The sequence below is a fragment of the Maniola jurtina genome, chromosome 21, assembly GCF_905333055.1.
Source record: "Maniola jurtina chromosome 21, ilManJurt1.1, whole genome shotgun sequence".
Taxonomy (NCBI): Eukaryota; Metazoa; Arthropoda; class Insecta; order Lepidoptera; family Nymphalidae; genus Maniola; species Maniola jurtina.
Window position 1 is genome coordinate 4,182,098 of NC_060049.1, and position 16,554 is coordinate 4,198,651.

The window sequence follows — 16,554 nt, forward strand, 5'->3', positions numbered from 1 at the left end:
ATGAAGAATGTCTTTCTGATTTTAACAATAAAAGTACATAACAATAGCGTTTTTCACGAAATCGAGTGATTGATCAGAAATAATGTTTTGAGCACTTACATCTACTGATATTACCTGAATATTTTTATAACAAAATTCTTTTATAACAAAATTCCTCAGCCAAGAGAAAAGCATATTATACTATAGTAGATTATGTAAATGATAAAAGAGCGTGGATTTGGCCTGCAATTCGCTCCAGCAATGCGCGGGACTTCAATTGCTTTTATACATGGCATAATATTGTATATCAAATCTTTGAAAAGAGCAACCGCCGAGTTTCTTGCTGGTTCTTCTTGGTAGGAAAGGCATTCCGAACCGGTGGTAGATGCTTTTGACGATTCAAAAGAACTTGTAAAAGTCTAATTGAATAAAAATATTTTGAATTTTGAATTTTGAATTCGTATTTTCAGCACGTTACGCCCGCAAACACCGTTCCAAAAAAAGTGTTGCATGCAAGCGCAAGAGAAAGAGCACAATTACACCTAAGAAAGCATGTCACAATAATAATAGGTATTTTAAGTGAACACTACGCACTAACTATTCGCAATAGGGATGTAAGCTTATCATTATATTTAAAAGTAATTCAATAAGTTTCCGAAAACTCTCGACTACGGTAAGCACTGCTTCTTTTTCAGCCTAAACATTTTGATTTTTAAGAATTTTTTTTCTCTCTCGTCTGGCTTTACACAGATTAGCCAATGTCAAGTTTGTAGTTCATTATTATTTGTTTTTAGCTTTTTTTTTAGGTTTCCGTACCGCAAAAGGAAAAACGGAACCCTTATAGGATGGTGACCTGTACTTTTGACATGACAGTTGGCACATAGAGCTAAAATTGCGAGTGGGATCCCAAAATGTACGCAATATCTGGTGACCCTCGCGCCGCCAAAACGTAGCTAATAACGTTTATCACAATTTACGAGTGGACAAAAGGACGGACATACAAACATTCAAACATAGCCCTCCTTTGCGTTTTGCCGCAGTCGGGTAAAAAGAGTCAATTAATTAATAATCTACTCATCCGAATCAAAAAACTCCTCAAAAGTTGATAGTATATCTTCGTGGTAATTCGTTATTAGATTTATTTGTGAAAGCTTTCTAATTTAGTACTAGATTAAAATTGAAATTGTTAATTATGAATTGTTGATATACCATGCTCATAAATAATTTAAATTAATTTATATGCATGCAAGTTTATTTATGTAATTTACAATCATTATTCGCCTTTTGCTGCGCTTGTGTAGTTACAACAGCCCGGCTAGCATGGGCAGTAGATAAAATTTATATCCCCGATTATATCCACTGATTTGTATGACATCAGTGGATATAATCGGGGGATATAATTTTTATCTACTGCCCATGCTAGCCCGGCAGAGCTTAGTACCGTAATTATTATCATTTTGTGACTAAAACTCCTAAAATTAATAGAGCTTGTAATAACATATTTTGATAACAGATTGCTTTCATATGTGTTCACAGTCCATTACATATTATGGGACGCAGATCATGCATGCTAAATTGTATTTATTATGCGTAAATTAGATTTGAATTGCAGTTTTACAGCATTTCCCTATAATTCTATAATTAATCTGTTTATCAATGTCAACGATATTTATCGGGTATATTTGTACAGAACGATAGTGGTTTAAGAGGGGTCTCCCCGTCACTCGCTTCATACAAACGTAGTTCCAATTTCATTCGAATATTAAGCAACCAAAGTCCATGAAATTTTGCAGACATATTCTAGAAACTAATATCTATGTCTGTGGTTTTCCAGATTTCTGTTAAAATATTCGGTTTCAAAGTTACGCGGTCTTAAAAATTTACATACAAATCTTTGAGCCCCTGTAATTTTAAAACTACATATTTTTAGAAATATCTAAAACACCACAGACATAGATATTAGTTTTTAGAATATGTCTGCACATGGACTTTGGTTGCTTAATATTCAAATGAAATTCGAACTACGATTGTATGAAGCGAGTGACGGAGAGAGCCCTGTGAATAAGTGACTTTTACGGACAACATAACGATGTAAATGATAACGTTGAATACGACGTAATCTGGCAAAGCCCCGCCAAGCGATTTAGCGTTTCGGTACGATGCTGTGTAGAAACCAAAGGGTTACGGGTTTAATAACTGCCATACCCCTTCTAGGTTAATCCGCTTCCATTTTAGACTGCATCATCACTTACCACTAGATGTGAGTTCAGTCAAGGGCTAACTTGTATCTGAATAAAAATATGTTAACGTTATAAACGATAACGTAGGAAATAATAATAAGATAGTATTATTTATATAGAACGATAGAACGTAGGAAATAATAATAAGATAGTATTATTTATATCTCTTTAATTTATTACAATATGTTTCAGCTACGCAGTGGCCAAGAGAGCACAGCATGCGGTACAGAAGCGCTGAAGATTTGGCAATGCTATCGCTCAACTGAAATATTTAGCTTCATATTAAATATATATTATTATTCTCGTTTAGATACCTAATATTAGTTATTATTGTTATAGTAAGTCAAACCTTAATAAATCAAACTGAAATTATGTGTACGATTGTATTGGACTAAATACAATGAGGCTAAGTTCAGTTAGCGATCTTTGTCTGTATACAGTACCCGATATTTTTTCGAATTGACAGAGTAAATTCACATGTTGTCAAAATATCGTGTACTTAATTTTATTATCACTTAGGATAACATAAATTATCGAATATTGAATTATTCAATATGCGAGACTATATATTATATTTATAAAAAAATATCGTTTGCTGAACTTAACTAACGTAACCTAAAATTAGTTTGGGAATACTCATCAACAGATTTTGTATTCCTCAGATGTATTCTAGTTAAAATACAAAGTTTGCTTGCCGGTGTTATCTGATTAATTGTATTGTTAAATGAGTTATCCGATCCCAAATGTAAACAAATAAGGTAGTTGCGTCACTAACTCCATGTAAAATAATTGAAATTTTGGATGCATGTTTACAAAAATACTCAAAAAATTTGCTTTTTAGGTAAACGTCAATTGTATAGACAATATTATCTTCCCTGATATTAATTATTGCGTTTAAACAATTTAGAGATATTATGTAAGATTTAGGAGATATATTATTATAAAAAAATACTGATTGGCAGTTACGAATATAGAATTTATATTAATATAACGGAAGCTTCGAGAATAAACTAATAAAATCTTCGCTAAAATTAACATAAATTAGATTGTGTAACGTGTGTAAATTGTAACGTTGATAAAAAGTGTAAATAAATGTAAAATATAGATAAAATAGTTGAAAGTTATCGTCATTCGTCCACACCCTCGAGTGTATTTATCGCAAATAGATTAAAATTAAGCCTTATAAATAAATAAAAAGTGAAGCTTCTATTAATTTTTTATAATACCAATTTTTCAGAAAAAAAATTTTGGCGCGATAATCTTGTATAATGCGTAGAAGTATAATATTGTATTATGGAAAAGTGTAAAAGTAAATGATATAGGACGTAGTTTTCCTATGTTTGTATTCTGTCAATTGTCCAAACAATTATTAAAATAATAAAAATAGGCAAGAAATTGTATACAAACAAGCTTATGAAATAGATTGGTATGTAAACTTAGATTACATTGTTATTAATAGATATTAATGTAATTATTGTAACTTACATAAATATACTGTTTATATCAAAACTCCGGTTAATTAATAATAATTAAACGATTTTTAAATTTTGTTTTAAAAACGGTTGAAGTCTTAGGATACATGCTTTAATATCTGATGCCAGAGTTTAACGTAATGTAATGAATTGTAGTAAAATTAACTGTAATGTACCTATGGAATTTCACGTTGTAGAATTTAGAAGCTGTTTTGTCGACGTATAAACGGTTATTATAATAAAATATGTAACAAAACTATTATTCTATTATTATTAAATACCTAACCTTTGATGCTAATTTTTATTCAGCATCATACAAACCAAACCAAACGTGGGCCCCAGCACGAGTTGCAACTTGGAAAGATTCAAATTGATACTGAGTGGATGATACTAAACTCCAAAGTTTGGAACATCGGCGCAAAGTTGCCAGTCTATCGGTTTTCTACAGGATATATTGAGTGTGCACAAGAACTCTTTGACCTGGTTCCTCCTTTACCTTTCTACCATCGTACCGCCAGGCATCGTCAAGGTCTGCATCCATACGTAGTCGAAATTCCTCGAACACGTACGAAGCGATTTGCTTCCTCTTTCCTAATCCGAACCGTTAAGATATGTAACGCCCTTCCGGCATCAGTTTTCCCCTTCAACTATAATATGGGTACCTTTAAGACAAGAGTGAATAGGCAACTTCTAGGCAAGCGCGCTCCATCTTAGGCTGCATCATCACTTGCTAGCGGGTCTGATTGCAGCCAAGCGCTAGTCTATATAATTTAAAAAAAAACGTAAGTTGTTAGATTTATTTACGGAGAGCTTCTATACCTACAACGTTTAATTTTAAGCTTTCCTTCAAACATATACCTACCTTCACCATCGTTATCAACCAACAGACATCCACTGCTGGACATAGGTATCTTGTAGGTGTTTAGGATTGCAGGCGTTTCGTGTCGCCTACAGCTTCTGCGGGGTCTAGGACGCTCACCGACCTTGTAGTTCTGCTTTACGGTGTTCCAACTCAGGGTTTTATAGGATCAAATGAAAGGCGGAGCAGCTTGTAAACACGTCCATTTTATTCCAGTCAGGGTGAAAAGAGAGCGAGAAAAGTGATACAATTGATTTGATAGATATTTTACAGATCACATAGAATCTTGTAGACACAGATTATACAAAGTTTAGTGATGAAAAATACTAAACACGTAGGGACTTCCAAACGCCATTGTGCCACGGTTTTGTCCCGCTCCTTGCAACTCGTTTGATGTCGTCTGTCCATTCTACACACCTATGCTATGCCAAAGCTATAAACTATGAAATACGTACATCACAACAAGCGTTCAAGGCAGATAGCATTCAGCATGTCAATAGAAGATAGCTCGTAAATCACGCAGTTTAGACGTCAACACCGGACGTGTCGGCCATATTGTCCAAGACCCCTGTTTCCTGCGGAACTATGCCTCTACGTATCTACGCTTCTACGTCTCGATATCCTGAATGCTAGAAAACGTCTTAAAAGTTAGGAGAGAGGTTACTATTTTTTATATTTCGATCAATAGAAAATCATCTGCACTACATTTCGTACTCAATACTGTTTATCCGACATTATAAGAATGCAATGTAATTATGCTTGTATCTACGCCTACAGAGATAAGCTTAAATCTATGGCGGCGTAGACTACGCCGTAGATTATAAATCTACAGAGCCTGCTACGCCATAGAGGTAAACTATAGACGTAGAAAACTACCAAAATGATGAAAATCTACGATTTGTAGTGCATTTAGTAGGTTTGTGGAATTCTATTATATCATTTATATTAAGTAATTGGTTACTATGAATACTATGTAATTGGTTACTATGTAATAGGTAATATATTTGGTCTATAGAGATACGCTCAAATCTATATGGCGGCGTAGACTCTACGCAGTAGATTAAATCTACATAGCCTGCTACGTCGTAGAGGTAAACTACGAAGGTAGAGAACTACCAAAATTATTATTATCTACGATTCGGAGTTTATCTGGTTATTTCGTAAAATTTCTCATCTAGTAGGTTCATCTGCTATCCTAGAAACTACTGATTCATAATAATTATATATACTTAACTCGGGTAGAGGTTAACTGAGAAATAATTTAATTTAACACTGAAGTAGACACCGTTTTAACAGGGCGGGAAAAATAATATGATTTACTTACTGGCACGGCATAAATATTAAATATTGCAACTTTGAACTTGCCTTATCGCGGGCTATAAATCATTAAGCATATGCACAGTAGGGCATGCCGGATGCGGTTGGTCGTGTTGTCGCAACCCCGGTTTCCTTCGGAACTACGCTTGGTTCTGCAGTGCGGAGATATACACTATCATTTTGTAATGGCGGTATGTGTAAGTTTGTAGGTATTTTTAACCCCAAAAAGAGGGGTGTTATAAGTTTGACGTGTGTATCTGTGTATCTGTCTGTGGCATCGTAGCTCCTAAGCGAATGAACCGATCTTAATTTAGTTTTTTTTGCTTGAAAGCTTGCTTGATCGAGAGTTTTCTTAGCTAAAATCGAAGAAAATCGGTTCTGCTGATTGAATGTTATCAGCTCTTTTCTAGTTTTCTTATAGAGGTTTTTGTGGCGGGGGTTTTTAAATTTTGAGTTATGTTTGAACTTTTACTCGGCTAAAAAACTACTCAATTTTTAGAGTTCCGTAACTCCTTTACCTACCCTAAAGTTCGTTGTCTGTCTGTCAAGACCCGTCAAGGGTATTAATTCCTTCGCGTGTGAGTTCAAATCGCAATTAATCGCAATACGTATGTGTAAACTCGGGTTTATTATAAATGCGAAAGTGTGTTCGTTTGTTAGTTTGTTGGTATGGTGGTTTATCCTTCAATCACGTCGCAACGAAGCAACGAATCGAGGTGATTTTTTGCATGGGTATAGTTAAAGACCTGGAGAATGGATAGGCTACTTTTATACCTGAAAATCAATGAGTTCCCACAGGATTATCAAAAACCTTAATCGACGCGGATAAAGTCGCGGTATAATTGTATTAAAGAAACTGGTTAAGCCCATAGCCATATTGTGAACAAGTGTAAATTAAAAATTTATAACACCCCCGACAAGTGAAGGTTACAGTAACTAGAAAAGAGCTATAACTTTCAAACGGCTGAACCGATTTTCTTGGATTAGCTTAGGATACTCTCGATCAAGCCACCTTTCAAACAAAAAAAAAACTAAATTAAAATCGGTTCATTAGTTTAAGATAAGCCACAGACAGACACACACGTCAAACTTATAACACCCCTCTTTTTGGGTGGGGGTTAGTTATGAAATACGACTATCTAACAAACCAACAACAACAATATGTTATGATGCATTAATATAAGTCCGGCCTGCAGTCCAAGTATTAAAATATCAAAACATGCACATAAATTTGGCCCAGCACACTTCAGGCTACGCTAACGTACATTTATTTCCTGCTACCAATAGAGGCTTATGGTAAACAAGGTTAGGTATTTTACTGTCTCTCGTAGTAAAGTGATCTATTATTGTTCTTCACTAGCTATGGCCCGTGAATTCATCCGCGTGAATTTAGTTTTTAACCCCCGACCCAAAAAGAAGGGTGTTATAAGTTTGACATGTGTATCTGTGTATCTATCTGTCTATGGCATCGTAGCTCCTAAACTAATAAACCGATTTTAATTTAGATTTTTTTAGTTTGAAAGGTGGCTTGATCGAGAGTGTTCTTAGCTATAATGCAAGAAAATCGGCTCAGCCGTTTGAAAGTTACCAGCTCTTTTCTAGTTACTGTAACCTTCACTTGTGGAGGGTGTTTTAAATTTTTAATTTACACTTGTATCAGTGGCACTTTGATGTTGAGATCACGTAATATTTTCACGGAAATCTGGCAAACTAGTGATAAAGAACATGTTTTTTCTAGAACATGCGTATTGGACTATCTGTCTAGATCATTTTAGTGGAATGGATGCCTTGAAAATCGAATATAAAACAGTTTAGAAAATAAACTCGGGTAAATAGATTTAGTTTGCCTTTTTAAACTGTCCACAGCACCGAACAGGAAATTCTGCGGGCGGAAGTGGCCGGCGGCCATGTTGTCTGCGGGTGAACTTCCGGTTTCTAGCCTTCCAGGAACTTTAGCCTGTATGTTCAACACTTTACATGGATTTTATGCACAATCTTCTAACAGGATAGTAGTTTGAAGTGTTTATCGAATAATTTTAATACCAAAAGATCAAAAAGAGGGTTTGGCTGTATATCGGAATATAATCGGCCAAAATAGGGTATAAAACTCTGCCCAATCCATACTTATTACAAATGCGAAAGTGTGTCTGTCTATTTTGTCATCCGTTTGACCAATTTTAATGTTTGATACAGAGATAGCTTAGATCCCGGGGACGGATGTAGGCTACTTTTTGTCCCAGTATATCACAGAGTTCCCGCGGGGTATTAAGTAGTATAAGAGTTTCGAGCTTTTGTAAAATTGTATATCTAAGTAGGTATAGTTCACGACAGGTTGACATGGCAATCGGGGACGCCCTGCACACCCCGCCCCATACGCCGACTGACATGACGTATTCCTGTCGCGAACTATAGGTAATCACTAGTAATTAGTCAAGTTATTAAGGCTACAAACGATACAGGGAAAACAGTTAACAAACTACCATTAAAATATCATTTTATATTTACAAAATATTGAAATCGACCCTCTATTCACACTTTATAGGCAAGGGCTTTTTAAAACTTTGGCTTGTTGATCCAGAATCATCCCAGCTTCTGAAACAAATGAGTCAGTATCTAAGTAAACTGATAAATTTTCCAAAAGACCATAAAAATACAAATAAAATCTGAAACAACATTTTGCTACGCGGAATATAAAATATCGATAATTTTATTGTGTCTTGGTGTCTCGCTCAAGTGCCTTCAATCTGAGTAGAGTCAGCAAAAGCAATATTGTTTTAACAATTAAAATAAATCAATATTTTTTTATTTTCTATATTTTTTATTATAACGAAGTCTGGTCTGGTTTGGTAGGATGCTTCGGTAGTGGCGTACCGGATGAACTATACAGCCAAGCGATTTAGCGTTCTAGTATGATAAAAGTATAAAAAGGTATACTTATTCTCGTTTTAAAAAAAAACTTTTTTATACAGCTACCTGTTGTGCGGTGCCGTGTAGAAACCGAAGGGGTGTGTATGGACTTAGTAAAAAGTTCTATACTTCTACTAAGTTAACCTGTCTTAGTGCAAAGAAATTTTTACGAGACATTTCACCGCGTTTAATAGCCTCATCGGGTGACAGAAGGGCTGGCTCATTTTTTGCGCAACGGATCAGCCTGGCTGTCCAACGCGGATATGCAGCCAGTATTCTTGGTACCATTCCACGCGGGCATGATTTGTATAGTAATTAAATAAGGCTAGCTTTAAGTTTTATTGTAATATTTTCATTAAAAAAAAAGTAAAAAAAAAAAAGTTAACCTATTCCCACCTTAGATTGCATCATCACTTAACACCAGGTGCGATCGCAGACAAGAGCTATCTTGGAACAAATCATTAAAAGTTATAGTATTATAATATTGTTCAGATAGGTATTTATAATTTGGACAGGATGGCTCATTTTTTGTCCAAAGGATCAGCCTGGCTGTCCACGTGGAAATGCAGCCAATATTTCTGGCACCATTCCACGTGGCCATGATTTTTTTCAGTAATTAGATAAGGCTAGCTTTAAGTTTTATTATAATATTATATTTTCAATCAATAAAATTATATTTACAGAACTACATTCATTGTATTTTAATTCAAACATGCAACACACGTCATAATATCCATTACGTTAACAATAGTTTTAAATTCGAATTGTATGCCAGGAAAATATCACGCACTTCAAGCAATAAGGCCACCTTCCAATTAGTTAAATGCACCCTCTATTGTCTTTGTGTTTACATAAAGTATAGCATAAATGCAGTGCGTATAAAATCATTGTCACTAAAGGCACTGTAGTTTACTCTGACTGTGGTTTTGTTCGTTTGAAACAACCCTCCAAACGGATCGCCATTATTTGAAGCTGTCAAAAGGTGCATAAGCTCCCCACCAATATCTAGACAAGATGTGACTGGAACGCTGGCAAAAACTTAGGGTTATTACTACCTAAAAACAAACCAATGCAAATAACCATTTGCCTTATTGTTTAGATTAGTGATTTAGTTTTTTAAAACCCGCAATGTATAAGCGTGCAAAACTCCGCTCAATGCCCCACCTACGACGAGGCATTGACCCCGAGTACCGTTATTTACGTAACGCTCGTTGACCTTTAGCGTCAGTCAGATGTTTTATTTGCACAGCTACAGATGTGTCTGTTTTAGCGGATTATAGCAAATTAAGCGTATGGCGCCTTGTACAAACTCTGGGAATCTAGCGAGAACAGTAGACGTAAGGCTAAGAATTTATATCACAACATATAATATTTTTTTTACTTGTACCAGAAAGTTGTAATAAAGAGAAAAAGAAAGAAAAAGTGGACAGGAAAGCACTTCCTCGTATCTCTGTAAGAGATCTCTACCACTGACCTTCGACAGTTCGAGAGGTTGTAAAGGGAGTAAAATTATTAGGTACAAGGAATATTTGTAGTAATTTTTATTTGCAGATGGTACTTATTTCAACATAGAGCAGACAAACTTCGTTACCGATCATTGACAGCATAATGCACTCTGCCATACTGTTCATACAACTCACTTTACGCTAATTCGCTGATAATAAAACTAAGTTAAAATTATAATTACGTAGAAAAACTACTTGTTATCCGAAAGGCACTTAAAGGCTTCCTCATCATCATGATCAACCCATCGCCGGCCCACTACTGAGTACGGGTCTCATCTTAGAAAGTGGAAAGGTTTTCGGCCATAGTGCGTCATGCTACACTGGCCAAGTGCAAATTGCCTGACTTCGCACTCCTTTGAGAACGTTATGGAGAACTCTCAGCTCTCGATATCTACCTCAGCTCTCATATGCCTCAGTCATGCCGGTTTCCTGACGATGTTTTCCTTTACCATTAAAGCAAGTGATATTAATAATTAGCTTTGCTGGTCGACATAAAAGCTTTTAAAAACACCTTTGACAAAAATCGACGTGAAGTTGATATACAGGTTGTAACCAGAACGCTAGCAACAATTTAGCGTTATCGTTTTATATAGTACTACCTAAACATAATCTAATGCCAATAACCTTAATAAATAAATTGCCTTATTTCGTAGTTTTAGTGATTTAGTATTTTGCAAACCTGCAATACCTACGTACCTACCTACCTATATCTACATATACCTACCTACCTACCTACGTATATCGTTCAAAATTCGAGTCAACACCCCATCTACGATGCGGCATTGACTCCGACTGGCCTATTTATGCAACGCTCGTTGACCTCTAGCGCCAGTCAGATGTTTTATTTGCAATATACCTATTGAAAACTTTTAAATTTTTTTGTTTATTTTTTTCGCGTTTTTATTTGTGGTATCTTATTTCTAATCGTCAATACTATCACCTGTCTTCGTTTTTGCTAGCGTTCTGGTAACATCCTGTATACCACCTCTCATAATATATTATTTCATCATAATATCTACTTAGATGTACCTTTTTTTTCTCTCTCTCGTCTGGCTTTACAAAGATTAGCCAATATCAAGTTTGTACCTAGTTATTTGTAACAAGTTAGGGAAACTGTACAAGTATGGACCCCGTCTGTGCCGGCGCTCGCCGACACACGCACGGCACCCCCTTAGAGCGCTTTCCAGTCAGTTTTAACAAAAAAAACACTCCAAAAAGGCAGAGCACGCCCGCCAGCCAACACCAACACAAACGAAGTCCGTACCTATATATTTTTGTAAAGTTTTAAAATATTATAAAACAGATTAATATAATTTCAGCGCTCCTCGGCTTAAATTTCCTCGAGTAGGTACACTAAAACCGACGCTCTATCTTACGCTCTCCCTAGGAAAGCCGCAAACACCACTAATTAGGTGTTAAATCACTGGAACGACTAAATCCTACGTGGACCAGGACGCTGCACTGTTTACAGTGATTTACAACCGTGAATACTTACACTTTGTGAGGACACAGTTTTACTTTTACTGTATAAACAATTTTTGAAGAGGATCTCTCTTCTTCAAAATTTGTTTTATTCCTTAGCAGTTTTTATTAAACTCATACCCTTTATCGGTTTCTACCCGGCATCGTACTGGAACGCTTGGCGGCACGGCTATGTTAGTAGGATGGTAACTAACCCCGGCTGTAGCCTCCCACCAGATCAGACCAGTGTCCCAAAAAAAAAGTCTTAATTCAGGATATAAGCTGCCCCACTTTAAATTTCAGGCAATATCATGTGGCATGAAGGAGTAACAAACATCCAAACGTTAAAACTTTCACAGTTAAGTATACTATTATTAGGATAGTGAATGAATGAAAGTACCCATCAACTTTATGTTTCACTTGCCCCGCCAGCGACTGTCGTAGTGACAACACAACGCCACATCTGCTGTAATCAGCGCCGATCTGGGTTATAACTCGAGCACCTTCCACCTGTTAAATCAGTAACAGACTAAATTAATATACGTCGAGATTTGTCTCCAATTCGCCATATTGTATCACGAATTACAGCTATGACACTATCACACTTCACACTAATACTATAAAGGCGAATGTTTGTGTGTATGTATGTGTGTAGGTGTGTGTATGTGTATGTTTGTTACTCCTTTACAAAAACTTACCCAAAAACTACTTAACGGATTTCCCTGAAATTTGGAATAGAGGTAGATATTATCCTGGATTAGCACATAGGCTACTTTTTATCTCGGAAAATCAAAGAGTTCCCACGGGATTTCGGAAAACCTAAATCCACCCGGACGAAATCGCGGGCATCAGCTAGTTAAAAATAATTGCCCACCATACGTTAACTATTTCGATAATTGACACTTTTTAGGGTTCCGTACCCGAAGGATGCCAACGGGACCCTTATATGGATATTTATAAGGCTCTGCTGTCCATCTGTCTGTCTATCAGCGGGCTGTATCTCGTGAACCATAATAGGTAGAAAGTTGAAATTTTTACAGAATGTATTTTTATTGCGGCTACAACAAAAAAAAAATCAAAGTAGCCACCATAAAAAAGTGTTTCCTGTACGATGGTACGTGACCCAATCCGACTCGCACTTGACGGGATTTTTTATTGGGTTTAGTAAAATTCTGTCTCCGCTCGCTCCAACAATGTAGTCTAACCCTTATCTAAACGGTCCGCGGTCCGCCGATTGGAATTGAAACCGTGGTACATTTTTCACGTTTTTCTTTTCGCTCTTCGAGACGAGACGAGATCGCTCTGATTGAGTTTGTCAGAAGCCTTTGTCTGGCTCTGAGCAAAACGATCAAAGATAACCACAGTTGAATAACGCCTGTTTTAGGGTTCCGTGCGTAAAAAGGAACCCTTATATTTCGTTGTCTGTCTGTCTATCAATTCGAGGGAATCAAAACGCGTTTTCCGATGAACTAGAATCAAAAGTATAATTTTAATAAAATAAACAGTTTGCGCATAAATTTAATAGCGGGCGATTACTCGTCCGTCGCACCAGCAACAAAACTATCCTAACTACACGCTCGCTTCTAGTTGCTCTCCAACTTATTACTAGTTTTCAGAACAGAACAAAACTTCGTAGAGCATGATTTTTGTTGACAACCATCTTGATAAGGACCTACTTTGGGCAATATCATTTTTATAGATACACATACCACTCCCGCATCAGTCGCAACCTTTCTATAATCCACCCGAAAAACATTGAACACCCGCCACCCGAAATTCGCAAACACTTTCGGGCAGAACGTTATCAATAAAACAAGTTTCGCAAACATTTTACGGAAACAACATAGAAAAACGCGCACAAAGGTACGGAAAACAATTAGAAATGACATTGAGATCTGCTATTAAGTACTGCACAAACGTATCTGAGTTGGTAATGGCGAGTACTTCAAACAGGGGGATTCAAAGAAATCATTATTCCACCGACTTCCTTGCGCGACCACTTGGAAACATAGGGATGCGAAGATGTTATCCACAAAAATATCGATAAAAATCAAACAAAGAGGAGAAATCGACCCTGCAGACGACCTTGGGCTGAAGCAATAATCATCACACTTCACACTAATATTATAAAGCCGAAAGTTTGTGTGTATGTGTGTGTGTGTGTGTGTACTGTGTGTGTGTGTGTGTGTTTGTTACACCTTCGGAAATTCGGAATGGAGATTGATAATATCCTGGATTAGCACATAGGCTACTTTTTATCCCGGAAAATCAAAGAGTTTCAACGGGATTTCGAAAAACCTAAATCCACGCGGGCGAACTCGCGGGCATCGACTAGTGATGATAATAAAATAAATTTAGGAAAAAAATTGGATCTTGAATTTTTACACTGCTGTAGAAATGGTATTTTGTATCCATTTTATCAGTGATTTAGACTTGAAAGTTAACAAATTCCGCATCTGCAACCGCCACGAAGTACACCACCACTATCATAAAGCGATTAAATGCTCTAGAAGGATGCTATTATGAAATCTTACTTTTAGAATCCGTCGTATTATATTGTATTTATACAGTTACTAGCTGATGCCCAAGATTTCGTCCGGGTGGATTTACGTTTTTGAAATTCTGTGGGAACTCTTTTATTTTCCGGGATTTTTAACTTTAACTATACCCATGCAAAAAATCACGTCGATCCGTTGCTCTGTTGTGACGTGATTGAAGGACAAATCAATCAACTAATAAAGCAACACACACAAAGACAGTTTCACATTTATAATATGAATAGTTATAAAAGGAAAAACTATATGACTGACGTAATTAATACAGCTCAAAACACTGGATTAGCTAATTGAGATTTATTTATGTAGGCTTTTTTCTATAACATCAACTGCCAAACGATTTTAAGATATCCCACAAGAGTGTAAACAGAAATAAAAAGATTTTTTCAATATTGATTGAAAAAATGTATTTATTTATATTTACATAAATTTTATTTTAGGTATATTGATACAAATCGGTACTTTTGAATGCATTTACCACTAGTTCGGAATGTCTTTCCCACCCAGAAGAACTAACGAGAAATTCGGCAATAAGATCTTTTTCAGATTGCTATCGACATTTTCATCGCCTGTTATCTTCGCATCCCTAAATCAGGTACGCGCGCCGCTGTGGGGTAACGAAGCTAATCTGTACTCAAGTGTCGACAATTTGAGGCGCAACAACAGAAAATAAGCAAGACCGCCCTATGCTTAATCTACGAAATAAACGTCCTGTAATCATCGCTCGCTGTTCTGTCTGTTTGTGTTTTATGGCATTTATTTTTAAGGAAAAAGCTTCACTTAAAACTGATCGATAACTTGGGTCAAAAAATACATTGAATAAATTTGACTATCTACCAAAGAATAAGGAAACAAAGTATAATTAGTTAAGTCTTCACCAAAGTTAATATAGCCTCGATAGCTCAACGGTTGAGGAGCGGACTGAATTCCGAAAGTTCGGCGGTTCAAACCCCACCCGTTGCACTATTGTCGAACCCACTCCTGGCACAAGCTTTACGCTTAATTGGAGAGGAAAGGGGAGTATTAGTCATGATTAGCATGGCTAATGTTCTAAAAAAAAACTAATTAAGTACTTCGTCATCGTTATCAACCCATAAACGTCCACTGCTGGACATAGGTCTCTTTTAGTTACTTCCACCGTTAGGTAAATTTTTTTCGTATACAATATAGCCTATGTCACCCGGACCTTTACAACGAATCAATCAATTGACACCTCATTCATTACAAGTGTAAATTAAAAATTTGTAACACCCCCGACAAGTGAAGGTTACAGTAACTAGAAAAGACCGAAAAGACCTGATAACTTTCAAACGGCTGAACCGATTTTCTTGGACTATTCCGCGCCTACGATCCAAAGTATCAGAGTTTTCCAAAACATATTTTCAAATAAATAATTATGTATCAAGGCAACGTCCATCTTGAACAGCTTGACATTTGTCAATTGACATAATATTATGAACCTAACGGTTATGTAACCTTCTTTTCTACAAGAAAACTAGAAAAGAGCTGATAACTCTTAAACGGCTGCACCAATTTTTTTGGATTATAGCTAAGAACACTCTCGATCAAGCCACCTTTCAAACAAAAAAAAACTAAATGAAAATCGGTTCATTCGTTTAGGCGCTACGATGCCACAGACAGATACACAGATACACAGATACACAGACACACAGATACACAGATACACACGTCAAACTTATAACACCCCTCTTTTTGGGTCGGGGGTTAAAATCGGCCCAGTAGTTTAGACGCTACGGTGGAACACACAGAATCTGGATACAAACATACATGCATACATACATACATACATACATAGACTGCTAAAATCATAACCCTTGTTTTTGGCTTTGCTGCAGTCGGGTAAAATAGACATTAGGTACCTACGCCTTATACGAGTGCAGCCCTCGCAAAACAAGCGTTAATATCGCATTGAGGGTGTATATTTTTGCTATAAATTAAACGTCGGGTACGAAACGAGTTTTTCATACGACAGTTGGTTAAACTCGCTACTTTATATTGCGAAATGAAACGCATAAATTACGTAAAAGCGGGCCGTACCGTAGAACTAAGCTAGTATATCATAAACAAAGTTATACCTTACATGTTCTGTTTGCGATGTATATGTTATATGCGAAACTATTGGTAATTGCTCGCACACGAATACGCAAATAGTCCAAGAGATGGGGCTAAAATGATAATATTAGATGGAATATTTTACTATTCTCAAGTTCTGGATACAGTAAAAGGTTCAAGACATTT

The 16,554-nt window shown here is 36.3% G+C and overlaps 2 protein-coding genes across 2 annotated transcripts in view; one reads left to right on the forward strand and one right to left on the reverse strand.

Moving 5' to 3' along the window:
- Nucleotides 1-3,947, forward strand: part of LOC123876090 (carbonic anhydrase-related protein 10-like) — a 112,635-nt gene extending 108,688 nt beyond the window's left edge. The window contains exon 11 of the mRNA XM_045922228.1: nucleotides 2,412-3,947. Within this exon, the coding sequence (XP_045778184.1) occupies nucleotides 2,412-2,485 (74 nt within the window). The 3' untranslated portion in view covers nucleotides 2,486-3,947. The remainder of the gene's footprint in view (nucleotides 1-2,411) is intronic.
- A 4,402-nt stretch (nucleotides 3,948-8,349) lies between these two features.
- LOC123876091 lies at nucleotides 8,350-13,642 on the reverse strand. Its single transcript, XM_045922229.1, has 3 exons — nucleotides 13,450-13,642; nucleotides 12,141-12,250; nucleotides 8,350-8,459 (listed from the first exon to the last, which is right to left on the reverse strand). Exons 1-3 carry the CDS (start codon nucleotides 13,627-13,629, stop codon nucleotides 8,393-8,395), a joined length of 357 nt encoding a protein of 118 aa, XP_045778185.1. The 5' UTR covers nucleotides 13,630-13,642; the 3' UTR covers nucleotides 8,350-8,392.
- Between the last annotated feature and the right edge of the window lie 2,912 nt (nucleotides 13,643-16,554).

Bases quoted from the DNA above. Each gene is read 5' to 3' on its own strand.
- LOC123876091 (XM_045922229.1), bottom strand. From the start codon at position 13,629: ATGTCATTTCTAATTGTTTTCCGTACCTTTGTGCGCGTTTTTCTATGT. The intron at 12,251-13,449 runs GTATGTGTATCT...CTGATTTAACAG, and splicing joins TTGCGACTGATGCGGGAGTG to GTGGAAGGTGCTCGAGTTAT. The intron at 8,460-12,140 runs GTACTTTCATTC...CATTTGTTTCAG, and splicing joins GTGAAACATAAAGTTGATGG to AAGCTGGGATGATTCTGGAT.